The sequence below is a fragment of the Amblyomma americanum genome, chromosome 3 (genome assembly GCF_052857255.1).
Source record: "Amblyomma americanum isolate KBUSLIRL-KWMA chromosome 3, ASM5285725v1, whole genome shotgun sequence".
Taxonomy (NCBI): Eukaryota; Metazoa; Arthropoda; class Arachnida; order Ixodida; family Ixodidae; genus Amblyomma; species Amblyomma americanum.
In genome coordinates this window covers 39,107,927-39,135,025 of record NC_135499.1, presented here as the reverse complement: position 1 = coordinate 39,135,025, position 27,099 = coordinate 39,107,927, and the positions used below count along the sequence as shown (strand labels likewise).

The window sequence follows — 27,099 nt, the reverse complement described above, 5'->3', positions numbered from 1 at the left end:
CTGTGGCAAAAAACACAGGCCGCCTTTTGTTGAATGTACAGATGATGTAGTTTACCGAATTCCCTTAAGTTGTGGAAAAACGTACGTTGGGCAAACTGGTAGATGCGTGAATGAGAGGTTAAGGGAGCATGCCAGGAACGTGAAAAATGCACGCGAGGGAAAAGATTTTGAAGATTTCCTTGCAAGTCACTGTCTCACTAGCCAAGATTGTTCACCTGCACTTGATGACACCTCCGTAATCAGAAAGAGCAAAGTACGCATCACTACAGAAATCGCAGAATCTGAACAGATATGGAGTCTGGGAGAGGGCTGTGTCAGCACCGCCTGTATCGCCCTTTCCCAAAAAGAGCTGAATTATCTGCGCATGAGTGAACGATAGCCACGGCTGTACACAATGTTTATAAGAGTGAATTCTTTCATTATAAAATCTGTTGCAAGTTCAGTGCCCGTCCTCGTCGTCTCGTCTTTGTCCATGTCTCTTTAGCACTGCCTTTCTGGAAAAATGTGCAATTTCTCGAGATTTGAAACATTTAGATGGCGTATGCATTTTTTAGTATGCAACTCCTGCACAGCCTAAATATAGCTAATAGACTACGTTATACATGCCACATGCGAAAGTCAAAAGCGAAACATCAAAGGTACAATAGTTGGCACAGTGCACAACTCTTTTTCCTGTCTTTACCCAACATCCGATTAGGTAAACATATATTCACTGAAGACTCACCTTGGGGCAACGCATGCTGAGTTAAAATGAGCAAAAAGTGAAACAAAATGACTGATTTCCGTGTACAGTGCAGCATACTGTCTGTTGCCGAGCTGCCACACAAGACAGCAAAAGGAGGAAAGTTCTTGACCCGCACTGCACCTGCTTTCCTCATCGCATATTCCACGCACTTGGAATAATTTGTTGCGTAAACGAAAAAAAAAAAAGAAAGTGCAGCTGAGCTTCTCAGGTACGTAGCAGATCTGCTGGAAGAAAGCACAGACCCAGCAGCCTTGGCAAGCAAGATGGGGGCACAGCCTCTGCCAGATGCCATCAACACACGAGTGGCACTGAGTGCGTCTTTCTAATGAGGAATGTCAATTCTCCCCTGCCATTCATTTCTTTCTCTTCAACAGATGTCACAGTGATGGTTGCAATGGTCCCGTTCTGCACGTACGACTGCCAACAAACCAGCTGCCCCACAAGCATAGAGCTCACCTGGAAAAGCAGCAGGCTGCCTCCAATGGCTGTGGCAGCTATCTTCCCAGCCTTGGTGAACACAAATCCCACGCACCTGCACACAAGACCCAGGCAGTCCAGCCCACAACATTAGAGAAAATGTACACAGCTCCTGAATCAGCTCCAATGACCGCTTTAAGTTTCGGCAGACGGCACTCACCATCCCGATATGCCTCCAATAGTGAGCTGCTTAGCAGGGGAGGCCTTCGTGGCATCTTTGAAGAAGCTCACTGGCCACGACTCGCCCTTGGAACCTGCAGGTGGGTGGTCACACTGCTTTTCATCTCAGACACAGGGCAGAAGTGTTAGATGCCTGCACAGCCTTTCAACCTGGAGCACCAATGGGCTGGTGCCCATTCGGCCTGGGTTCAACCACACGAGCAGCTCTTCTACATTTGACACTGCTGGTGCTGAACATCCTATTTTTAGTGAAGCAAAGCATTTGGTGCAAAATGCAATAGGCAGAAAAAGCCATTTTTCATGCAGCAGCTGCTAACGGCTGCACACTTTGCAGACAGCGGGACAAATGTTGTTCCACTTTTTTTTAGTGGTGGCAAATGAACAATGGTGCACCTATGCGCTATATTTTTGCGTGCTGAACACTATCAAACGAACCATTTAGAGTATTTTTATCTTCAGCTAATAGGCTTCCTAACTGTTCTGGTAAACTAACAAGCGCTGGTGTACATCCGCATGCGGCCAATGGTAGAGGGGAAAAATTAAATTTTAAAAATGATTGAACTTCTGAGCCTTTCCCATCAGTCAACTGCCCCATAATACTACTTGAAAAACATTTTCAGCTCTAGTAGAAGTTGTGTTATAAATCGATATGACTGAGGTAAGACATATCTGAAGTATTTTTACGAAGTCATCGGTACAACTGTGTACTCCTTTTTCCTACAAAACCAGTGGTCTGAATGGCTTGGAAGTGATGTCATTCAATTTACAGAGTTATTCTGACTGCACTTCTACCATTTGTACGCATTTAAGACATGCATACAGCTTGCACTTTCATCGTCAGCATCAGCCTGACTGCGCCCACTGCAGGGCAAAGGCCTCTCCCATGTGTTCACCAAGATATGTAAGACAGTTAATGCGCCATTTCCTCTCCTTAAAACCAATTCTCAATTGAATTAAAAAACCTTCTTCCGTCCACTCAAAGCAAACCCGCAACATGCATACTGAGAGGGACTGGTTGCTACTGTTTTGAAGTGAATGGCAATGTAGCATAGCCTCTGAGGATTGTGCAAAAAATTCAGTATCGATGCATGCAGTTTGCTTCCAAAATGGGCGAGTGACGGCAACATGTATTTTCCAGTCTTTTCTAGCTTATAAAAGCTCCGTTTTCAGTGAGGGTTGTCGTTAAAGGGACAGTGAACAAAAAATTTCCTGCTGAGATTTCTGGCCAAGAGGATAGCTGTGGCAGTGAGCATGACTAAAACGACATTCTTTTGAAATAGAAATGACTGTAATGTAATTATTTCAATGAATATTTGTCAAACTGCCACACCTAGCTCGTGACCGCTTGTGCAAGCTCTGACAACATCCAATATGACGTTGACCTGACCCGTCGCAAGAATTCGCCAACACAGACCGTGTTTTTGCTTTGTTGTACACCCCATTTCGTTCAACTTCCTCATGTCCACACTTAAAGGTTCTTTGTCTTCATCTCATGGTTGTATGCTTTGGGTGACTACTTGTCTGATTCAGTCAGAACTGATCATAAATCCCCGCCATCTGCAGCGATGGCGGGGAACAGAGTGGTCAGTTCTGGTCTGACAGGCTGGGGCACAGCCAGGCAGTGCAGACAGAAATGCACAACCAACGACCACAGCGCACGCAAAATGCTGGAGCTCCAGGATCAGGATAGAGATCAATGACCCGCACCTCCACCAAATGTTACGTGACGGCAAGCCGGTGAAGATATGACTACATGACAGATGACGATGGAATGATTTAATGGCGGTAGGCCTAGCGCGAGTGCTCTGTGCCACGCCACTGCCTACTTTGACGTCTTCTAGCCCATGACAATGTCACTAACGTGCCTCTACAGACATAATTTTATATGCTGATGGCACGAACGTTTTTTTTCTGGTGAAAATTTATGCGCTATTCAAGGAGAAGCTAATATCTGGCAAAGGAATGCTTATGAGTGGCTTAGAAAAAAGAAATAAAGATTAAACACAGACAAAACAAAGCAAAATACATTATATTCCAGCCTCGTGGTAGGGGTATCGATGATACCATAGTACTAAAGTATAATGATGAAGTCATCCAGCGCTCCGCATTTCATAGGTTTCTTGGAGTTATGTTTGAAGAACATTTGACCTGGTCAAATCGTATCGTCAACATAAAAACCAGTATTGTGAGATCCATCTGTATTATTAATAAACTAAGGAACCTATTACCTCCACAACATTATAGCCTAGTGCATTCATGCCTTCAATACTGTTTATCTTTTTTGGGGAATGAAGATGAAAACCAATATGGATAAGTTATTTATTTTACAGAAACCCATATTACGCATTATTGAGGACGCACCCTACATGAGTCATTCCGCTCCGCTCTTCCAGAACAACAATGTATTAACAATAGGAAACCTCGTTAACAGGAAAACAGCAATTACCATATTTCACGCAACGAAGCTTAATGAAAGAGAATTTTTTCGAAAATACCTCCCGAAAGAACACGAATGCAACACAAGGCACACAACTTTAAAAAAGCGTAAAATATGAACAAATTATGACATGCAACAACAATCATTTGTTATAACACATTTTTTAAATCACCACCATGCCATCATGACTTTAGTAAATCAATGATCTTTTGGCAGTGTTAAAAAAAAAAAGCTGGATGGATACTTGTTGTCACTTTATGAGGAATTTGACTTCTTAAATCATGTCCGGTTGCTTTGAATGCCAGCATTATATTTACTGGTTTAACCTTCCAGTCCTGCTCTGTGTCAATGCCTGTGTTATGTTTACCATTTTTATCCACTCTTCAGTGCATGTAAGCTATTCATTTTTTTCTCTCACCGTATGCTGAGGGTTTGTGTGTACTGAGAGACTGACACTTATGAGGAATCCGTGCCTTTCTGGCAGCCTCTTAGGCAGACTTATACTTTAATGTCTTGTCTGCCCGAAATAAACATTCATTCAATGCAAACTGAATATGCAAATTGATCAGGTGACAAAATTCGAACTGCGCGCCATTTAGCTGGCTCACTCATGCAGGCGGTTCCTCTACTGGGCGAGTGGTAAATAGTGCGACACCAGGGTTCCAGTAACTTCTGAAGCGTCTGTTATGTCTGAATCTGAAACTACAGCTCATTTGCCGCTCAAACGTGTTTAGACAGAAATTTTGGTTGCATGGTTTCTTTGTTGTAATAATGTGTAAGGCTGGTTTATGAGGCTTAACGTCGCAAAGCAACTCAGGCTATGATGGACACTGTAGTGGAGCACTCTAGATAATTTCAACAAGCTGGGGTTCTTTAACGTGCACTGATATCGCACAATATACAGTCATCAAGCATTTTGCTTCCATTAAAATGCCACTGCCACGGCCGGGATTGAATTCCTGTCTTTCGGGTCAGCTGTCAAGCACCATAACAACTGAGCCACCGCGGTACATAATGCATTCCTATACATGGATCACCATGTGGCATTCACCTACACGACCGCTACATAATTTACAACTGAATTTCTTCTTTCACCTGTTCTAGTTTTAACACCCAAATGATGGCTACGACATCAAAAGCCAGTAAAGGCCACATGAGGTATAAAAAAAAAATGCAATATAATGGCTGCTTTGTCATTCACTGTGATTCTGGCTCTTGAGCAAGGCTGGCTTTAGCAATGCAGTGGATTAAAACAACGAAGCAGTGATTATAGCGCAGTTTCTTTCATGCATCATGTGACATCTACTGACCTTTGACGTCAGACTGTTCGGCTGTTTAAACTGAAACAGGTGAAAAAAAAATTAAATCAAATTATTTAGCGGTTGTAGGCAAATATCATTTGGTGATCCAAGTATACTAATTCCTTACACATCATTAGAAAGAGGAAAACACGGCACAAAAATTTGGTGTCTCTTAGGTGAATTCAAACAATGAACCACGCATCATGTGACGTCCCACTTCCGCTCTGTGAGGTTTGCGCCTGGCCTGCGTACGCATGTCTAATCCACATCGAACATAGAATAATGTTATAAAATTGCCACATATGTTGCTGGTTAGCTCACAAAATCACAAGATGCCCCATGGTGTGCTCACACCAGAGGGGGAACAGAGTGGCCTCTGTTTTTGCAGCTTACCTGGCTTCATACTTGGTCCTCTGCAAAGAGAAAGGAGAGGCACCATGAGAACAGCAATGCAGACTGCAGTGCACAAGTCATGCACTTTGCACACCAAAGACACATTTTTATGCTGCTGTGACTAAACCATTAAACATCTCAAGAAGCATAGTTCTAAAGGAAAGCTGAACACTCTCGTGCAGCACACCAGGAAAAGAAAAAATTTAGGGGCAGTCAATTGGATTGATGCAGAGGAAATGTGCTAGAATTCTTCTTTCACTCTCCGATCTATTCCAATTCTGAGACCGCTGTCTTTCACTCCCTAATCTAATTTTTATCCTATTCCAATTCCGGCTACGCAAAATCTGTCACACTGGTCCGGTCGATTGCAGCAAGTCCTCATACCACTACTGACACATTTAGCGATAACGCACCACTGCACCAGCAAGTGGCTGTTTAAAACACATCCACCTACGGGGCTTGTAAGATCCAGGTTGCTTTTCCCAAGTAACCCGCATCATTCAGATCAGCAGGCAAGCACCGTAACCACTGAGCCACTGCAGCAGCTTTTTCCCGCAAGAACTGATGACGATCATGAATTCTTATGGCGCAAGGGCATCTGTGGCCAAAGAGCGCCATGGCACAAGGTATTTTTCATTTGCTTAAGGTGGGGTCAAAGACCCATTTCCCTAGCATTTCACCCTGATTAAGCTGAGCACCAGGCCAGGGGAAGCTTGTACCCATTGTATCACCGGTGGGTACCTGGCGGCACTGGGGATCGAACCCCACATCTCCCGCATGCGAGGTGGATGCTCAATTACTAGGCCACCGCTGCGGCACTTGCCCCCAAAAGAACTCTGTTTGGAACTGGTTCCATTGCCTTTAATTGTATGCATCAGTCATCACCATCTAGGATGTTCTAGTACCTTCCATTGGATTATCATATGGGATCCCACTAGCCCAACCCGCTACTCCACCTTGATCCACCGACTAATCCACCTTAATCTGTAGCGCCACTGCTTGTGCAGCTTAACAGAACAGGTAAGATGCTCGCTTGAATAACAGCCATGCCAAACCACCTTCGTCCACGGCATGGCAACAGCAACAATAAAAATGGCCACACCGTATCTCGTACCACAGTGCGCCACAAATCCATTTTCTGCAGTTGGCCTACTTACTTCCAAAATTTTGAGGTTCCTCTGGAATTTTTGGGTGTGGGTCAACTTGCAAATTTTGGGGGTTCTCAGATTTTCAAATTTGCCAGTGCCTCAAGATTAGTCCACAGGTGGTCACGTGGTGTTGATGACGTGACCACCCTCTTAATTGCACTCTGGGAGTCCTTATAGCAGTACTGGCACAGAGGTGAAGCAGTTAAGTGATGCGCCAATGCACCGGCAGGTAGCTGTTTTAAACACAGCCACCAGTGAGGCTTACGAGACCCAGGATGCTCTTTCCGAGCTCCCGTAAGGCTCATGCACAGCTTCAAGGTAGGGAGGTGGAAATAGCATTCAATTCATTTGAATTAATTTCCCTGCCACATGCCATGGGGGCATGTAGCTCACAACCTGGTGGGCAGGTTGCCACGTGTCATGGCGGGCGGACTGTGATGACATCGCAAGGTCATGAGATTTCTTTCGACCAATCAGAGAATTTCCTGACAGAGAAGTGAGATATTTTTTGTGAAATGACAATCTAAATGCTATCGCATTAATACGAAGAAATCCCACGTTACCAAGCGCTCGCATGTACTCCAGCTGCAATGCTCTCAAATGAGCACATGGTGAACAAAAACCACTTCTAGCCGAGCCCTCTCATGCTACAAAAGTGACAGGGCCAGGTCAGAGCACAAACACTGGCATTATGTTCGAAATTCATACCACTTACTCTTCAAGTGCACTGCACAGTATGCCGGACAGTCATCAGATGGACAAAAAAAACACAGCAGTGTTTCCTGGGTGTTGCCCGGCGTCATCTCTCAATATTGGTAACGTCTCATTTCTAAGCACAGAGATGCAGAGATGACTGCCTCTGACAGTTTCACCTCTCTACTGGCATCTGTGATTTGCCTCCAGTGGCAAAAAGAGATGAAATTCCAGCCAACGCAACAGAAATGCGGGTTTGAGTTCAGTTCGTTATAACCCTAATGACAGGTGTCGCATCCAGTGTTCCCTACATAGACATGAAGTACAACTGAAATGAATTTCGTATTTGCCACCAGCATCTGCACAACTGTCCTCGCATTGTCACTTTCGCAGCATGGGTTGTCTTGACTAGAAATGAGATTCGCTCATCGGGAGCTCATTTCAAAACATGGTCACGCATCTTTTTTTTTTTTCATATTTCGTGGGCCGACCTTGAACACAATAAAAACAAAACCGTACATAATCCTAAATAGAACTGACTGACTGATTAGCTGCTGGATGGAACGTTCTTTGGCACCGGAATTTTCCCCCAACTGAAATATGTAAAAAGTTGTAAATATGTAAATATGTAAACATGTAAATATGTAAATATTAATTCAGTTTAATTAAGAAATCAAACACACAATAAATGTTCTCAGTAGCCCTCAGAATGACAAACGTCGTGGTTGAAATTGCAGCCTCCCACTGTGTAGCAGTATTTTTTAAACTTCTCGCTAAAGTTATATACATATGTGTGCACACACGCACATACAAAGTTAACAAAAAGTTAGTGTCATCTAAGTAGGACAGTTCTTTATCGAATTATTGGACAGAGCTATTGCAGGCTGGCTTACACACATTGACAATGCTTTGATGCTATAATAGGTCTCTGCAATCTCACGTGTACGCTGGTCACCATAACTAAAAAGACGCTATTTATTAACTGAGCTCTGCAAGAACATTCATGCGCATGGGAAGAGAGGCGGGTACAAAAGTCACTCCTCTGTGCACACTCATGCTCTTTTAGGGATGCACTTTGACACTGCCCTGTCTGGCTGGTGTATACTCTGCCACATAAAAATGCTATCAGGGTTGGTATAATATAACGATTCCCTCCCAAATCGATTCTAGTTATGAATTTTCAGAAACTGATTACAGGATCTGGAAATGAACAGAACTTTACACATGATGTGTGCATGCACCCCAAGCATGTGGTAGTAAACAAAGCTGATTATAGGGAAGACTGAAGTATTGCATTCTTAACCACTTAAAAGTGTGCAGATTGAAATGATAACATCAGCTTAATGCAGAGAGGTGACTAAGCTTAGCACAAATGGTTAGGCTAGAGTGTTCAGGCCAAGACCAGAGGCCAAAACCAGATAAGTGCACAGCATATGCTCATCTTTATCCTCATCTTGCTGAGAAGAAACACTGCAAACCACCTCCCTTATGTGATGCATCAAAAAAAGCTGTGCATCAGGCGCAGAAAGACAAACATGACTATTCACAGCGCACAAGACCAATGCATATCAGTCTTGTCTGCAAAGAATTCAGAGCAATTAGTTCCCTCTGAAAACTACTGACATGTAGCCAAGCAACACTGGGCAATGATAATCATCAGTAATCATCATGTGACTTTTCATCATTCGATGATGTACACATCTCGGATGCACATACAACAAAGTGGTTTGGGTGTACTTCACGGGCAGAATCCTCATTCATTATCCTCCCCGTGGTTATTGGTACATGATATAGTGGCAGCGGTGGGATTTTTGGATTCCCGTATGCCTGATGAGACCCAGAAGGTGCCAAGACTCCAGGTACGGGGGGAAGCCTGACTAAAGCCTAACTGCGGTTCAGAAGCCATGGCCACCGACGCATAAGGAACCAGCTCTAGCCCACTAACAATGCAGGCGACCGATGGCACGGCATTTTTCAACCCCTTCGCCGCGGAATTACCACACATATTGGGCTTCTGAGACCCGAATGACTGGAAGAAGTGGGAGTGCTTCAGTGGGAGTGCTTCAGATTATCTTTGGATTTCCACAGCTACTTTGGAGCAACAGATGCTTTCAACTGCTTCAACCCTAAAACCCGTTGCCAAAGAGTTACCATAGACACTGCCCGAATGACTGGCTGGTTTTGGCTTTATGGGGTTTAATGTCCCCAAGTGACTCAGGCAATGAGGGATGCCACAGTGGAGGGCTCTGGGCAATTTCAACCACTTGGGGTTCTTTAACGTGCACTGAAAATGCATAGTACACGAGCCTCTAGCATTTCGCCTCCATCGAAACACAACTGCTGCAGCCAGGGTCAAACCGAAGTCTTTCGGGATGGCAGCTGAAAGCCATAACCACAGGTGGGCACCCTCATGAGGGCGTCCTCCCCCTAACCTCATGAGGATTTCACTCGGTCAGGTGAGGGAGGATGGGTGCATGAAAATTCGTGAGGACGAGGGTGAGGGAGGAAATGTATGGTGAGTGAGGGCGAGGGAGGAAGGACATCGTGAGGTGAAGGAGGGAAGATATGATGATGTGAGGGTGAGGGAGGGCAGTGTGCACTGAGGGCGAGGGTGGCGGCCTAGTCGTTTGAGCATTCGCCTCGCATGCGGGAGGTGCGGGGTTCGATCCCCAGTGTTGCCGGGTGCCCACAGGTGATAGAATGGGTACATGCTTTCCCCTGCTTGGTGCTCGGCTTCTTTAGGGTGAAATCCTTGGGAAACGGGGTCTTTGACCCCACCTAAAGACCCCACCTTCAGGAAAAGAAAAACCTTGTGCCGTGGCGCTCTTTGGCTACAGATGCCCTTGTGCCATAAAAATTCATCATCATCATCGTTCACTCCAGACTAGGGGAGTTAGTAATTACCATTATTCAGCCCAAATGCTGCATTTTAGTGACCTGTCTGATTTTCAAGTGGCCTGAATAATGTTTTATTTTAAGCAACAGCATAAGAACCTCATTACAGCGGAAAGCCGGCATTGCACTGGCGGAAGACACTAAACAAATAAACTTCACACCTGAGGGAGCGCGATCCAAACCTGTGGCAGCACTAAAAAATCAGTTCTGCTGGCCACTGCTTCAGACCACTACGCCATTGCCACAGCATTCTTAACCATTGCATTTATTACATTGAAAATATACTCTATTGACATTAACTAAATTATTTACAAAGCTTTTAGGAAAAGCTACAAAACAAATCGCAAAAAGACTGAGCAACAGAACACTAGATGCGAGTTAAGGCTGAGCACACCACCAAAGAGGGAGTGCTCCTCCGGTTTAAAATCGGTCAGTTCATACACTTCCCTCAGATGAACAATCAGTTGGGAGAAATCTTAACATCCTGCCTGTACGAACTGCCAAGCTCTCGAGCTGTGCTTACAATGTCGTCATCTTCGCCAAGTACCCGCGTTCCAGCGCGTTAAACTGCCAGTCTCTCATGCTACAGTTTGAAAGCGTGGTCTTCATCACCTTCCATCCATGCGCATGGAAGCGTCATCAGACAAGCATGCAGCAAACCGCACGAAGTGGCAGGAGATTAGATGCAGTGAAATTCAGAAGACCCAGTGCTGTTGCAATGTCATTGAGTAATCGTAATTAAGCGACCTACAAACTTTCTTTGTTCTGAGTCTATTCAGTGCTTAGCACTCATTGTAACTGTCGTGATAAACGCTACTGCATTGCGTTCTAAATATTCTTGGCGTATATTACTTTTTGCACACAGACACAACAACTTGACTCATTTTTAGCAGTGAATATAGATAACAATGACATGTTTAGGTGTAGGGCACATGTATGCATGCAGTGCGTGCCAGAAGTAAAGGCAGAGTGATATTTGGGGCTCAGCTCGTAATGTCTTGGTTTTGTTTCAGGTACTAGCTCGAACAACACACACGTACAAGCGCATACACATTATAGGCATTAAGCCTCTCGACCGATAGTGCTTTAAGGGCCTGTCTTATTCAGCCTTATCGCCAGAAGTTGCAGGCTATAAAAAATAACTCAAGTTTTAAAATGACTGTAAGTGAGGGTGAGGTAGGCCCGACGATGAGAGGACAATGGAGGGCCAGCAAATTTTTCAAAGAGAGGGTGAGGGAGGGCCGGATAACTTTTAAAAATGAGGACGAGCGTGAGGAAGGATCATGGATTCAAACTTGAGGGTTAGGAAGGAAAAGTAAAAATGTGGGCATTTGCCCACCTATGGCCATAACCCCTGAGCCACTGCGGCAGCTCCGAATAACCTCAAGAAATGAGTCATATAGTGAACACACTGGTGGATCGTTTTCGGCTTTTCAACCCCTTAAACCGTTTTGCCATGGAAATACCAGAGAAAGTGGACTTCCATGTCCTAAATGACTGGAAGTGGATCACACAGAGGGAACACTTCCAAATTACATCTGGTTTTCGATGGTTACTATGCAGAAACAGACACTCTCAACCCCTTCAACCCTTCTGCCACAGAAATACCGGGGAAAGTGGACTTCCAAGACCTAAATGACTGGAAGTGGATCACACAGAGGCAGCGCTTCCAAATTACATGTGGTTTTCGATGGTTACTTTGCAGAAACAGACACTCTCAACCCCTTCAACCCTTCTGCCACAGAAATAGCGGATAAAGTGGTATTCCAAGACCTGAATGACTGGAAGTAGATCATACATAGGGAGCGCTTCAAATCATCTCTGGTTTGCCAGAGTTACTTTGCAGAAAAAGAGACTCTCAACCCCTTCAACCGTTTCGCCACAGAAATACCATAGAAAGTGGACTTCTAAGATTTTAATGAGTGGAAGTGGATCACACAGAGGCAGCGCTTCATAATTACCTCTGGCTTTCCATGGTTACTTTGCAGAAACAGACGCTCTCAATCCCTTCAACCCTTCTGCCACAGAAATGCCGGAGAAAGTGGTCTTCCAAGACCTGAATGACTGGAAGTAGATCACATAGAGGGAGCGCTTCCAAATTACCTCTGGTTTTCCATGGTTACTTTGCAGAAAAAGACACTCTCAACCCCTTCATCCGTTTTGCCATGGAAGTACTGGAGAAAGTTGTCTTCCAAGATCTGAAATGGCTGGAAGTGGATTACACAGAGGGTGCGCTTCATAATTACCACTGGTTACTTTGCAGAAACACTCTCTCAACCGCTTCTGCCACAGAAATACCGGAGAAAGTGGTCTTCCAAGACCTGAATCACTGGAAGTAGATCACACAGAGGGAGCGCTTATAAATTACCTCTGGTTTTCCATGGTTACTTTGCAGAAAAAGACACTCAACCCCTTCAACCGTTTTGCCATGCAAGTACCGGAAAAAATGGTCTTCCAAGATCTGAATGACTGGAAGTGGATTACACAGAGGGAGCGCTTCATAATTAAAACTGGTTACTTTGCAAACTCTCTCTCAACCCCTTCTGCCGCAGAAATACCGGAGAAAGTGGTCTTTGATGAAAAAACAGCGCAAGGAACGAGACGAAAACACGAAGGAAGAAGACACAGACACGGGCGCCCGTGTCTGTGTCTTCTTCCTTCGTGTTTTCGTCTCGTTCCTTGCGCTGTTTTTTCATCATGGATTACCAACTAGCCCGGCATCTTGCACTTCTGAAAGTGGTCTTCCAAGACCTGAATGACTGGAAGTGAACCACACAGGAGCGCTTCCAAATTACCTCTGGTTTTCCATGGTTTGCAGAAAAAGACACTCTCAACCCCTTCAACCGTTTTGCCATGGAAGTACCGGAGAAAGTTGTCTTCCAAGATCTGAATGACTGGAAGTGGATTACACAGATGGTGCGCTTCATAATTACCGCTGGTTACTTTGCAGAAACACTCTCTCAACCGCTTCTGCCACAGAAATACCGGAGAAAGTGGACTTCCAAGACCTGAATGACTGGAAGTGGATCACACAGAGGTAGTGCTTCATAATTACCTCGGGTTTCAACGGTTACTTTGGAGAAACAGACGCTCTCAACCCCTTAAACCCTTCTGCCACAGAAATACAAGAGAAAGTGGTCTTCCAAGACCTGAATGACTGGAAGTGGATCACACAGAGGCAGTGCTTCATAATTACCTCTGGTTTTCCACGGTTACTTTGGAGAAACAGACACTCTTAACGCTTCTGCCACAGAAATACCAGGGAAAGTGGTCTTCCAAGACCTGAATGATTGGAAGTGGATCATACAAAGGGAGCGCTTCCAAATTACCTCTGGTTTTCCACGGTTACTTTGCAGAAACAGACACTCTCAACCCCTTCAACCGTTTTGCCATGGAAATACCGGAGAAAGTGGTCTTCCAAGACATGAATGACTGGAAGTGGATCACACAGAGGGAGCGCTTCCAAATTACTGCTGGTTACTTTGCAGAAACACTCTCTCAGCCCCTTCTGCCACAGAAATACCGGAGAAAGTGGACTTCCAAGACCTGAATGACTGGAAGTGGATCACACAGAGGCAGTGCTTCATGATTACCTCTGGGTTTCCACGGTTACTTTGGAGAAACAGATGCTCTCAACCCCTTCAACCATTCTGCCACAGAAATACCGGAGAACGTGGTCTTCGAAGACCTGAATGACTGGAAGTGGACCACACAGAGGGAGCGCTTCCATATTACCTCTGGTTTTCCATGGTTACTTTGCGGAAACAGACACTCTCAACCCCTTCAACCGTATTGCCATGGAAGTACCGGAGAATGTAGTCTTTCAATATCTGAATGACTGGAAGTGGATTACACAGAGGGAGCGCTTCATAATTACCTCTGGTTTTCACGGTTACTTTGGAGAAACAGACGCTCTATACCCCTTTTGCCACAGAAATACCGGAGAAAGTGGACTTCCAAGGCCTGAATGACTGGAAGTGGATCACAAAGAGGCAGCGCTTCATAATTACCTCTGGTTTTCCATGGTTACTTTGCAGAAACAGACACTCTCAACCCCCCCTTCAATCATTTTGCCATGGAAGTACCGGAGAAAGTGGACTTCCAAGACATGAATGACTGGAAGTGGATCACAAAGAGGCAGCGATTCATAATTACCTCTGGTTTTCACGGTTACTTCGCAGAAACAGACACTCTAAACCCCTTCAACCCTTTTACCATGAAAATACCAGAGAAAGCAGACTTCCAAGACCTAAATGACTGGAAGTGGATCACACAGTGGGAGCGCTTCAAATTATCTCTGGTTTGCCAGAGTTACTTTGGAGAAACAGATGCTCTTGAAGAGTCCAGCCTTGCAGGTGTTGCGTTTCTTCTCTCTGATGGTGCACTGCTGCCTTGTGTGCTTCTGCAAGGCACCACACCAGCAACGGTTCCACCTCAGGTCGATTGATTGAACGTGGTGGGTCTGTGGACCGATGTGATGTCGGGTGCCCTTGTTCCTGCTTTTGGGATGCGGCTATCCCTTTCCACGTCCTCAATGACTTCCTCACACAGCTCGTTATTCAGCCGTGTTTGTCGTCGCCTGACTGTCTCCGATGAACGGGCTGCCATAGTGGCACTCTGCAAGGCGAGTTTAGCATCCTGCTACAGTTTCTCGCTCAATGTTCTGTGCTGAAGGCCTACAACGATGTGATCACGGATGAGCTTGTCCTCATGGCGCTGCAGTTGCATGTATCTGCCTATCTGTGCAGCACTGCTGAAACAAGCGAAACACTAGTACAAGAGTACGAGATCCTAAATGTAGATCTTTTTCCAGCGTCCAGAACTACCTTAGCGAGACTGAAGAGCAAGTTGTCTGCGCATAGTAAGAATGATGGAATACTGCGAAAATGAGTGGCCAACTGGAGACACACTTCCTCCTGATGTGAAGAAACTCAGCAGTGTTGTGGTAACCTCTCAGCGGATCAGGGATTGTCGATGCAAAATGACCGCCTGGTTATTCCGCCCAGTTTGCATTGAGAAGTTTTAGAACAGCTCCACTGCAGCCATCTGGGCATTGTCCGCAGCTAGGCAGGAGCCAAGGTAAGAGACATGCTCCTGGTGTGGTGGCCAGGAATTAGCGCACAAATACACGAATTTGTGAGTCTGTGTCCAAAACACCAGTGATTTTGTCAACCGAATGTGGAACCACTTCTTTAAACATAACTTCCTGATGGTCCATGGCAGGAGATCAGCACAGACTTGTTCGAAGTGAATAGAAAGAAGTTCTTTGTCACTGAAATTCTTCTAACTTGAAAAGATGAAGCGAATAACCACTGGAAAAATGCTTGCATGACAGGTTTGCCTGGAAATTATACACTCTGACAACAGTTCCCAGTTTGGATTAAGGGAATTTCTTCAGTTCTTAGCACAGTGCGGAGCCTAGCTGGTCGGTCCGTCTCACCAAAGCAATGGTGAGGCGGACAGAGCAGTCTAGATGGCTAAAGATCTCGTCAACAAATCGGCAGACCAAGTAGAAGCATTGCTAACACCCCAAATGACACTTCGGCCAGAAGGTCTCTCTCCTGCAGAGCTCTCAATGGATCGGAAGTTAAGTTCAATGTTTCTAGTTGCTCCAAAGACTCAAGCCCTGCTGGTACCACACCAAGATGAGCAGCAGAAATACGGGAAGCAGAAGGCAAGGGAAGCGTCACACTATGACCGGTGATGCCGTGCCTAGGAAAGTAAGATGCTTTCACTATGCTCAGCGGTTTGGATATATACAGGTGCAGCTATTGCCCGGGGTGCAGTGCAAAGCCAATCTGGTCAACCACACTCCTACGTGGTTAAAACGGACCAAGGGAATATACAACATATAAGTCACCACCTTCAAACTGCAATTGCTGAAGCACCTGTAGCACCGCCACATGGACTGGCGCTTTGCAAAAGAGTTGCCAGGCACGTGCTGTGTGGAACATGGAAGGCTCTGGAGTAGAGCGGATGTGTTGTTGGCTGGCCGTCGCTGCTCATCTTGTCTCAAGCCTTCTGCAATAAGAGTGGGGCTGTGCCTGGCACCCACATAGTGGCGACATCGCACTACCTGAACACACACAGCCCACAGTCATGCAGTTTCACCTGCCGCGCTCTTCACGACTGGCTTCGCTATCTGCTGGTTCCCTGCGCAGGGGCTCTGCCACGATGCACCCTCCTGCTACCCGGCTAATCTAGTCCCGCCATCTCTCTTCAACTCGCCACATCATGGACTCGCCTCCGTGAGTGTCTTCCAACCAAGGCGAGTGCACACAGCTGCCACCCATGCGGTGTGGCTTCCCTGAGCTGCCTGGCGCAGCGCCCTTCTACAAGAGGAATACACCAGGAAAAAAAGATAGGTTCATCCTTCTTTTGCACCTCGCTTCCTTCGAGGAGCTCTTTTATTTGGTGTAGGACTCGTAGCAGACAGCCAGGAGATGGACGGTCGATGACACACGGACGGACAGAAAAACTGGACTTTTACAGCACTTAAAAGACCTGTACAGAAACAAATACACACAGAGAAGGAATAGGCGCTATGCACTCAGCTACCAAAGCGGTCACAAAAGTAATACTCATGGCTTGCTGAAAGCCAGGGACTGTCTACATCGCTGCGCAAAGCCTGACCACAATCCCCTCAGCTATCAAAGCTGTCACAAAAGTACACTCGAGCTCCAAGCTCGCTCTACACGGCTTGCCGAAAGCCAGGGCCTGTCTACATCACAGAGCGAAGGCTGACTTAGAACCCCTCAGCTACCAATGCCGACACAAAAAGATTTTTCTCTTCATTTTTCGGCGCTTGCAATACAAATGCCCTGCGCCGGCCATAGCGGTCTCTGTAGGTGTGACTCTGCTTCAGAGTCTTCCACGTTCCACCTGGCGCGTGCCTAGCAACTCCTTTTCTTTTTCCAAAGCGCCAGTCCATGTGGTGGCGCTACAGAGCCCCCCGCCCAGACAACATGTCGAAAAAGAAATAAAGAAATGTCTAAAGGAAATAAACTGAAAAATTCAATGAACTAGAAAACTAGGAACAAGAACCTATAGACATATGCTGTTAGCAGCCAGACCATGCGCTACTTTCTGGCTAAGATGCCCCTCCCAGACAGCCTCTTCGAGCAGCTCATCTTGCAGGAACTTGGCTCAACGCTATATGATGACCTAAAGGCGGCTGTCATTGCCTTTTACTGCATTCCTCTCACTTGTTCATTACCTTCTGACTATTCGACAACCCAGGGAGTGCAGCCTACACTGTCCCTCTCTTGTGTGCCATCACTTGAAGTACCGACACCCTACATAAGCCCTACAGTCATTCCCGCGCTGACCTGCAAGTCGAGTGAGTCTGCAGCACTGTACTCAAGCCACTCCTTTGACTCATTGCTGCAAGCGTACTCCCAACCTGCTGCGATTACCTTGCACAGCGAGGCCGCGTCAGTCGAGTTATGCACCTCCACATCGCCCTGACACCCCCCCCTGGTCTATGCAACGGACCCTTCCCGATACGTGTTGTAGAGCCGGTGGTGACTCACAGTGACTTGGTACTCCGTCTTCCCCTACACCAAGAACCGAACATGCAGCAATCTTCTGCTTGCACAGTACCACCGCCAGCCCGTCGTGCTTCCATCCGTCAAGGCACGTATTCAATGGCTGCACCGCTACGGATTTCTCCCACTGCACCTGCCCGACCCGCTCCATCCATAGCAACGCCCATTGCTCACTGCGTCGTTCCCTCCATCCCATGGGCTTGTCGTCGTGCTGTTCGCACTCCTGCAGTAAACTTCACAGCACGAAGACTGCCTACAACTATTTTTCATCGACATCACATGGGCCGGCGACACCCACGTATGTCTACAACAGCTACCCAACACTTTTCACTTCAGCCTTCGGCCCATGACCACTGTATCATGTAAAACAGTCTCATCAAACCGAATACCCACCGTCGACATAGCCAACACCCACGTATGTCTACAACAGCTACCCAACACTGTTCACGTCAGCCTTCGGCCCATGACCACTGCACCATGTAAAACAGTCTCATCAAACCGAATACCTACCGTCAACATAGCGGGCACAAGCATCTTGTTCTGTTTCTTTGGGAAAGGCCTCTACTGACCTCAATAGAAGTTTACATCTTTGGTGCTCAAGCAGCGTCCCGACAGTTCACAGCTCCACTCTGGCCGGTGTAATTTACACAGGCACGATCGCCGAACTGGCCCCTTTCATTCGACCCTGCTTGCCCATACGACCTGGACACAGGCTTTACCTGTACATATGTCTATAGGTTCTTGTTCCTAGTTTTCTAGTTCACTGAGTTTTTCAGTTAATTTCCTTTAGACATTTATTTTTTTTTCGACATGTCTGGGCGGGGGCTCTGTAGCGCCACCACATGGAGTGGTGCTTTGGAAAAAGGATATGAGTTGCTAGGCACGCGCCAGGTGGAACGTGGAAGACTCCAAAGCAGAGCCAGACCTACAGAGGCTGGCCAGCATGTTCGACTACCTGACCACTACGGACAATGGTGCTTTGATGGAGGGAAGCGACATGTAGACCAGCAACACTGGGTGATTATGGTGCGACTCCTGATTTGTCGACGTATGCATCTCGGATGCGTGCAATAAAGTGGTCAGGGTGGACTTCATAGGATGAGTACCCCTTCATCATCCTCCGTGGTTATCGGTACACGACACCTGTGTCTCACCATTTGTCCTACACGACTGTCTCCACTGGTGACTAGCTCCTCACTGTACGATTGAGCGATCACACCGAAATGCCACGAAACGAGGTGATGTGCAATGCCGGAGTTGCATTCAACATTGGAGAGGAACTTGATCGGATAATTGCACACGTTGTGCTTCCACTTTGGTCACTCATCCTAGGAAACTGCTCAAATGACCTGTAGAAGATGGTTCAATGAATAAAACATAGATAAAGGTCCCGTACTGCCATTTTAGAAAATCGAAATCATATTTGCTAGCGCTCATTTGGACAAAAGGGACAAAAGAACACATACGCACAGGAATGGCCGCAACAATGCTGAAATCTGCGCATCTTCCACAGCTCGGCTGACCAAAAATGAAAAGGTGAGGGCATGATTAACGAAAGCTACAGGACGACGTTAGCACTACATAGACTGCTTTTGTTGCCTAGTGCATGTCACAACATGATACTCGCCAGAGTTGTGGGTATGCAGTGACTGGCTGGAAGCAACGAGGAAAATGCCGCTTTGCCATTACAACTATCATGCCGGCTCATCACATCTCACGCTGATGGCTACGCCCTCGGTAACATGTCGCCATGGTCTGGTACAAACCTCCCACAAATGCATCTCTCGATATGATAGACTACACAGTTACGCTTCATAACGTCATGATCCTCGAAACCACCAGACCAACGGCGCTAGACTCCGCCTATGACATTGTTGTAGGTCGCCAGCTTTTTATACAATAAATTGCCCCTCCCACATTCAATCCCCCAGGTCGAGTGACCCATTCGGCAACTCCAGCGGGTCAGTGATGATCAACAGTAGCCGTGCGACGATTCGCGATGCAAACTGGCCAAATACGCATGGCCAAAGGATAGGCCCATGCATGTCGCGCAGTTGCTCCTAAAGGACAAAAACTTGGCGAACAGTGAGGGCCAGTTGACATTAATCCAACCAGAACCGTGGGCGAAGGCACTGCACAGGCTTAGTCAAGGGTGCAGCATCGAAACTTACCTCGCTCACAGGAAAATTACTCAGCGCGCACGGTATCAACCCCACACTCACTCACTCTCCGCACGCACACAACAAACGGCTCGCTGACTGACTGGCTCTTCTACCGGATGGTCTTCGTCTGTACTTAGTTTGGCTTTGAAGATCGCTGGTCAGGCTTCGTATAAACCCTACAATCAGCAAACAGAACATAAATCAACAAACTAATATTGCATGTGGTGGCGAAATATTGACTCGGTTTGAGAGTTACAAATGCTACGAGTACTTGTGTTACTTTTTTCTATGTGTTTCATCACCTTCTTCACAAGTGTCAGCCATCGTAGCGCGTTGTCTTGTCCACCTTTCTGGTGTACAGTGCGCAGAAATCTGCTATGCCTCGTATTTTGCGCTAACGTTTGTACGTAGAACTATGCACCGACTAGCCCAGCAACAAGTGTTACATGAGTAGACCAGACTAGCGGTACTGCTAGCGGCACTAGCTGACCATGTGTCGAAAGGCAACACTGTACTGTACATACACTGTTGATTTTATTTATTGCGCGTGTCCGTCGTGCATCGGATTTGATGTTTCCGTGAGCGTTCCTTGACAGCAGCGTTGTTTGACTGATCGACAAAACTAGAAACTCTTCTGGGAGCGCTTTTCATCCAGGTAAGCCTTCAATGACCTATGTAGTTGTTTAACAAAGAATTGTCCGAAATGGCCAGTGCTCTGACGAGGCCTAAGAGAGAATGACGCTTTGGACGGCGTCTGCGTAAGTTTCAAACAGGCGAAGTTTTACTCTGTAGGCATTAGAATTGCACTCATCAGAGAAAGTGAATGTCACAGAAGAGGTCGAGAAATCTGGACATTTCCTTTGACCGCAACATTCCCGATTGCTGGAGGGCAGCGTTTTGTAGTTTCGTCTGCTATTCGGCGTTCCGGCTTTGGCGTCACTTGATCGCACTCATCAAAGACGCGAGCTTACCCAGTCGTGTGTGTCTTAAATGGGCTCTTTTTTTTTTTGCTCGAGTGCAAACCTCGCACGCAGTGGGTCGAAATCGTTGGCCGCCTAGAACCCGAAAGTGTGCCGACAGGGGTGACTGTAGCTCGACCGGTCTGTCGGCTGCGCGCAGTGCGAGTCTCGCAAGGAAGTCGTGTTGTTTACTGCAACGTTGTTTTTTGGAGGACAACGTTCTTATAGTTGTGAGCGTCACTGTCAAAATAGGGTGTGCTTGGTCATCCTTTCGAAAGCCTCCTCTGTCGATGGGCTGCTTTGCCTGCGTCCGCACGGGTGTCGTGTACCGCGCCAGGGGGTCAGGTGACGGAGCCCCAGTGGCGCTGTGTCTGGAAGGCAAGAGTGCAGACGCCCGCTTCGTGCAGTTTCAAAGTCAAGGTTGGAGGCCTCACAATGGGAGTCGCAATGTTCGATTAAGGCTGAGGCAAATTGAGGTGCTAGCCTCTCTGGGGGATCTTCAGAAAATCGAGCCTTACTTATAAGCAGATATGGGCGCTGCTGTCAGTATACCTCAAGCACTGTTAGCGTTGGTGTAGGCCACAGAAGTACAAGGAGGGAAAAAGCAAGGAACATACTTGTTGCGGTTTCATAGCCAACGGCTTAGAATGAACCACCAAGGAATGTGCTGTTCATTCATGCCATTTAAATCCCTGGTGATCTCTTACTTCAGTTAATTTAGACAAGCATTGATTAGCTTGCTTACTTTAATTGCTTGCTGAAACCGAACAGTGGCCAAATTCAACTTCTTGCACCTTTTAAAAGCTGTGTCCACGGAATAGTCTATATTACCATGGTGGCTGAATTGGCCACTTTCGACGCACAAGTCTAAAAGAAATTGAAGAAATGGAGGATAGAGTGCCTGTTATTTAATGCCTTAATGGGGGAGGGAGACAATGTTTACAAATCACAGAAAATCTAAAAAGAAAATTGAATTTTAGAAAACACCAAATTTCATATCTGTGAGGTGTTTTTAATCACATCCTGCAAAATTCTCCCTCAAAGCAGCCCAGAAACGACTTCAAGAAATGTCCGTGTGACCATAGATAGCAAAAAACTGGCTGAAATCTCTGTGGAAATGCCAGTTTTCTCAAAAGTGTTTTTGACCTGACTGCCCCGCTTGTAGAAAGCGTAGCACCGCTGTAGCACCGTTTTATTAAAGCGTAGCACCGCAATGGCTTCACGGATTTCATGCGGTTTGTTGTACTGTGTTCCTTGATAAATCCTCTATGCTATGACATTCGTGTATTTATAATTACTTAACTTTTTATTCTGTCGGTGATTTTCTTCATGATAAAGAGTGCATTATGCAAGCATAAACATACCATTCTGTGTAGAAAAATGTCAGGCCGCTAAAAATTGACTGGAGACTCCTGCCATGTAATCTAAGAAGAGCTTCAATGTGCTGGCTTTCTGGCTTTCTGCCAGGCTTTCTTCAAGTTTGGTGTAGCAATGTAGGATATAAAGATGTATAATGTGAACAAAACTACTCAAGATATTTCGGTGAAATTTTGTATTTAAGCATTCAGCGCACTTTCCATTAAGCATGCCAAATTTGATTTCATTACATGAAAAAAATGTAAATATCCACCTCCAAAATCTACATTCCCCCTCAAAGGATTAGAGGCACCTAATTTTTGGGTGTGTTTTTTCTTCATTGAAATGATGATGTGCAAGGCATTAGTATGCATGGATTACCATGTGGTGTTCACCTATGACTGCTAATTGATTTATAATTGAATACCTTCACTTGTAACAGGAAACTATTTGCAGAATGCTTGCTCAGCTTCCCTCACTTCAAAAACAGAGGTGTGCACCAGTTTGTTTCAGCTGCAGTGACATCAAGGAGTTCATCTTTAAAGTAAACCTCAAGATACTCTAGTGGCTACGAAGGAGAACTTGCAATAAATGTCAGTCCCAGTGGACCCTTGGAATTCAAACCATGGAGGTCTCACTGGAACATTGTTGAGGTCTCTGTGACACCATTAGGAGCTGGCAGCCTTTGCATTAATACTTTAGTTAATGCCTAGTGCACCTTACACTTTATACGTGATTTTTTTTTGTTGTTGTGATAAGTACATATATCTTGATATTTATTTTTGCCATGTTCACTGCGCTTTTCTGTTCTAACCTACATCTTGTGTATTCTAAATTCCACTTGTTTTTTGAATGTCTGTCATTCAGAAGGTTTTTTATTTTGGTTGGCATTGACATACTCTCCATTATTTTCCACTTAATATATTAGGCATTTTTGTATGAGAAGTCTTTCATACAAATATTAATGTTTCTTTAAGGCAGCAAACATTTTTCTATGGTGGCTGAAAATTATTGATTTGAGAGCTAGCTTGCATGGAGGCATGAATTCTCACTTGGCAGTGTTGTGCAGGTCTTGGAAGAGCTGTGTGGTTGCACATGGCGTGCATGTGGGCGATAAACATGCTTTGTTTATCACTGCGTGGCAAGCTGCTTTGTGCCTGTGAATAGTCTTGGATATGGCATGCTCACTTGGTTTGTGAGGGTGCACCGTGACCTCAGCCAACCAGGCTCGAGCTCTGCACTGCCCATGCTGTCAAGCATCAACCGGAAGCTTGTAGACGCAGCTCACTGCCAGCGTTCTTGGCAGTGTGGTGTTGCTCAAACTTGCCTTACAGTGTCATAAGGGAGTAATTGCTCACTAGCATCCACCCAAGCGCAGCCGCATACCTACGTGGGAAAGCAGTACAGCTTTTCATGAGGCTGGCTCATGAGGCATTGGCTTCAGGTGATAATGTGGCGCTCTCTCCATGTGTTATGTGCTGGGCAAGTGTGCCCTTACGTGCTGTGCATTGCTACTCGCGTGCAGATAATTGCCTCCTTCGAATGCCTTGCATGGAAGTGAAACTGCATGTTGTGGACAGTTCTGACAGCAGTTGGGTTCATGTGCTCTCTGCAGGATGAACCGTGGTGGCTACCCGGCACATGTGGCCACACCCCCTCCTGTTCCACCTCCCATGGGCGGAATACCAGCAGCAGCTGTTGTTCCCCCTGGCAAGTTATTCTAGTTTGTTTTTCTGTTGAAACACCTCCGCAGACATGGCCGTCTTAGTGTATGTCGGAAGTTACCAGCGTCATTTTTATGTGATTCTACTGTAATTCATATTCTGTTTTGTCAGGATGCGATACACTCCAGACCACTTATAACAAACAAGGGCAGTGCTACCATCAGAAAATGTATTGGGGCAATGGGGCTGCGTCTCAAGTAGAATGAACCATGGTGACCACGCTGACAGCACTACTTGGTTAAAGCGAACATGGAGGCACAGTAAACTTCACCCCGCAGTTGAAAAACTCGCACTTCCCGCAGTGTGGAGACTGAAGAGTGTCAGCCAGCCGCTATGGCACTGCACCTGAAAGAATATGACCACCTAAAAAAAAAAGCAGTAAAAAAAAGTGGAATTGAAACTGTATACAACCGCTGGCAAAGAGCGTGCTGGTGAGCCACAAGATCATTCACTGTGCGTCTGTGTATGCCAGCTGGGATAAATGTCCTAAGTGGAAGGAGAAGAGTGGTTGGCGCAATACAGGGACAGAATTGAAACTGCTCTGTATCGTGGATGACTACCATATCTACTTGATTGTAATACGCACCCATTTTTCATAGTAAAAAAAAAAGGTGCATTGTCTTCGCTTGCAGGGAATAACAGCGCAACGTTCACCAGACTTTCACGCTTCCTGCACAGAGACGGCGCCTGATGGGTGTGCAGTTTCAGTGCACTGGAAGAACCACGCGAATGGAAGTGAGAATGCACAGAGGCACCAATCAGTGTCCCACACAGCATGCAGCTGTAAGCAAGGCAGCAATGTGGGCTAGTTGGTTGTACATTTGGTTTGAATAACACGCTACACAGTCTTAAGAAAACACACAGTGTCTTAAGAAATCGTGTTCTCATCAGGTAGAGCGTAGCATCAAGAGGCAAATTGATAGGTTAAGGATGAGTGGGTACCCTGACGCGCTAATAACGTCTGCGGCTGAAAAGAATCTACAAAAGCTACTGGACAGAAAAATACCGCAGAAAAAGCATGCAGAGCAGGTTGGTGGTGTTATTGTCATTCCTTATGTACATAATGTTTCGCACGGTTAAAGAAAGTAGCAGACAGATATGATGTTCCCCTGGTGTTTACCGCACCCAGGAAATTAGTGAGCCTTTGTCATGAAATGAATAAGTCGAAGAAAAAATTAGCTAACACTTGTGGTATCGCACACCAAGAAAAGTTCGTAGAATGTGCCACCAGTATAGTCTACAAAAATTCCCTTGTCATGCGGCATGAGCTACATAGGTCAATCAGGCAGATGTCTAAACACCAGGTTGAAAGAGCACAGTCATAACTTAGGAAAAATAACGAATCCTGGAAACCTCGCCCTCCATTGCGCAAATCACAAATGTTCACCGTACTTTGATCAGACAACAATTTTAGCTCGGGCAAAGGAAAAGAAAGAAAGGGAAATGAAAGAAGCCTTTGAGATATGGGAGGCCGGTGAAGACGAGTGCGTAAGCGCACCCTCGGTGTGGTTATCAAGTGAGGAGGTGCATCTAATCAAGAAACGAAGGAGTGTGCGACACAGCTTTTGGCAATGAATTGATTGTTTCAGCATGTTCGTGAAATGTATTTATGTACCCTCATACCAGAATTGATTTTAGTTGTTAGTGCGCGCTTGTCCTGTGTCCTCCGTTCCAGTTGTTGTTTTGCTAGTGTGTAGCGCGTTATTCAAACCAAATGCAGCTGTGTTCGGTTGGCTGGCTGATGTGTGGTTGATAGTTGCCGAGGGATAGTGGAAGCTTAGGAAAGCAAAACCGAAACTAAGCGGTCAGATTGTTCTTGGAGGCCGTCCGTTTTTCGTCATTCCTTCTGTTGTGCGCATGTCAGAGTTGTGCAGGCAACTCTTTAACATGCAATTCAGTTTTATTAGGGCTATTTTGATGATCACTTGCCACGCCAGCCATTTCTGTGCACTGCCTCCCTTTTGTGAAGCTGTTTGAGTTAAAACTGTTGCAAGACTCATAGCTTCAGTGCCAGCTGGGACTGCACTGGCTCATTCAAATTATCCAGATTTCTTAACAGGTGTCAAATTAACGAATCTTTACTGCATCGAAGCATAGAGGGTACCAAGCTACCATCTTGTGGTGCCGATGACAACAGGTTATTGCTGGCATAGTTTAGTTTTTGTACTCGATTCTAATGTTCATGTAATTTTAAGATTTTTTTCTGGAAACAGGTGTGCATTAGAATGAAGTAAATACGGTTACCAAAAGCAGCGATTCTAAAGGTTTGAATAATATTCACGTGGTATGGCTTGCTCGCCCAGTCGGTCACATAGCATGGGTCACCGGTCCAACTGCCTCTACACCTGTGCTCCTGCCGCGTGCAGACAGCAGAAAGCGCACTTAATATGTTCTCTTCACATGTGCGCTGCACTAGCTTCGTCACTGCATAGGCCCTGGAACGAAACATGTCATTGTCAGAGAACCCACGTATTTGTGGCAACATGTCATTGATGCACAGCTGGCCGGGCCTGATGTCACGTTGGATGGCTCTGCTGGTGTGGATGGTGGTGCCGGCATCGCATGCACTGGCGGAAGTCGTTGCACGCAAAACAAGAGCATTCCCCGACTGTAGGATCCTGATGAAGGCGAGGAGGCCCACGTGCTTCCAGTGGCCATGAGCGCTTCAGTCGCGAGTAGTTATATCGCATCTGTGAAGGAGACTCTTGACAGCAGCGGTCATAGGGAGCAGCACATGACCGCTCTGGATAGCTTGGAAAGTGCTGTAATAGGGCCAGCTTTCAAGAAGCAGCCACATGTAGTGCTGCTTGTTAAGAAATAAAAGCTGCTTTTGTTGGTTTTGTATCATGGGAATTGCACTTGCTGCAAACTTTGGATAGGTATTCCGCGCCATCGTCAGGTTCGTTATAAGTAGGGTTTGGACTTTTCAGTTTAAACAAAAAAATAAACAATAAGAGTACACTCAATTCAGTTTTCCAAATTAAGTTTTAACCAAAAAAGGTCAGTATTCTCGGCATGCATGGCATAGATAGCCGACTTCCACTTAGTCAAAGCTGACAGTTACCTAAGCAGGGAAGCCAGA

General features: G+C 46.0%; 2 protein-coding genes across 5 annotated transcripts in view; one reads left to right on the top strand and one right to left on the bottom strand.

Moving 5' to 3' along the window:
- LOC144124535 (FUN14 domain-containing protein 1-like) overlaps positions 1 to 20,104 on the bottom strand; it is a 42,879-nt gene extending 22,775 nt beyond the window's left edge. For 2 of the 3 annotated variants that reach the window (XM_077657278.1, XM_077657279.1), the window contains exons 1-4: positions 12,373 to 12,524; positions 5,534 to 5,553; positions 1,383 to 1,476; positions 1,202 to 1,277 (exon numbers count right to left, since the gene is read on the bottom strand). In XM_077657278.1, coding sequence (XP_077513404.1) covers positions 1,202 to 1,277; positions 1,383 to 1,476; positions 5,534 to 5,553; positions 12,373 to 12,509 — 327 coding nt within the window. In that variant the 5' untranslated portion in view covers positions 12,510 to 12,524. Of the gene's footprint in view, positions 1 to 1,201; positions 1,278 to 1,382; positions 1,477 to 5,533; positions 5,554 to 12,372; positions 12,525 to 19,987 lie in introns of those variants that run through there. The other variant, XM_077657280.1, reaches the window with a different exon arrangement.
- Positions 20,105 to 20,283: 179 nt separating this feature from the next.
- The window catches only part of Bap60 (Brahma-associated protein 60), a 107,224-nt gene continuing 100,408 nt past the window's right edge, over positions 20,284 to 27,099 (top strand). For both annotated transcript variants that reach the window (XM_077657274.1, XM_077657273.1), the window contains exons 1-2: positions 20,284 to 20,633; positions 23,909 to 24,003. In XM_077657274.1, the coding sequence (XP_077513400.1) occupies positions 23,910 to 24,003 (94 nt within the window). In that variant the 5' untranslated portion in view covers positions 20,284 to 20,633; position 23,909. The remainder of the gene's footprint in view (positions 20,634 to 23,908; positions 24,004 to 27,099) is intronic.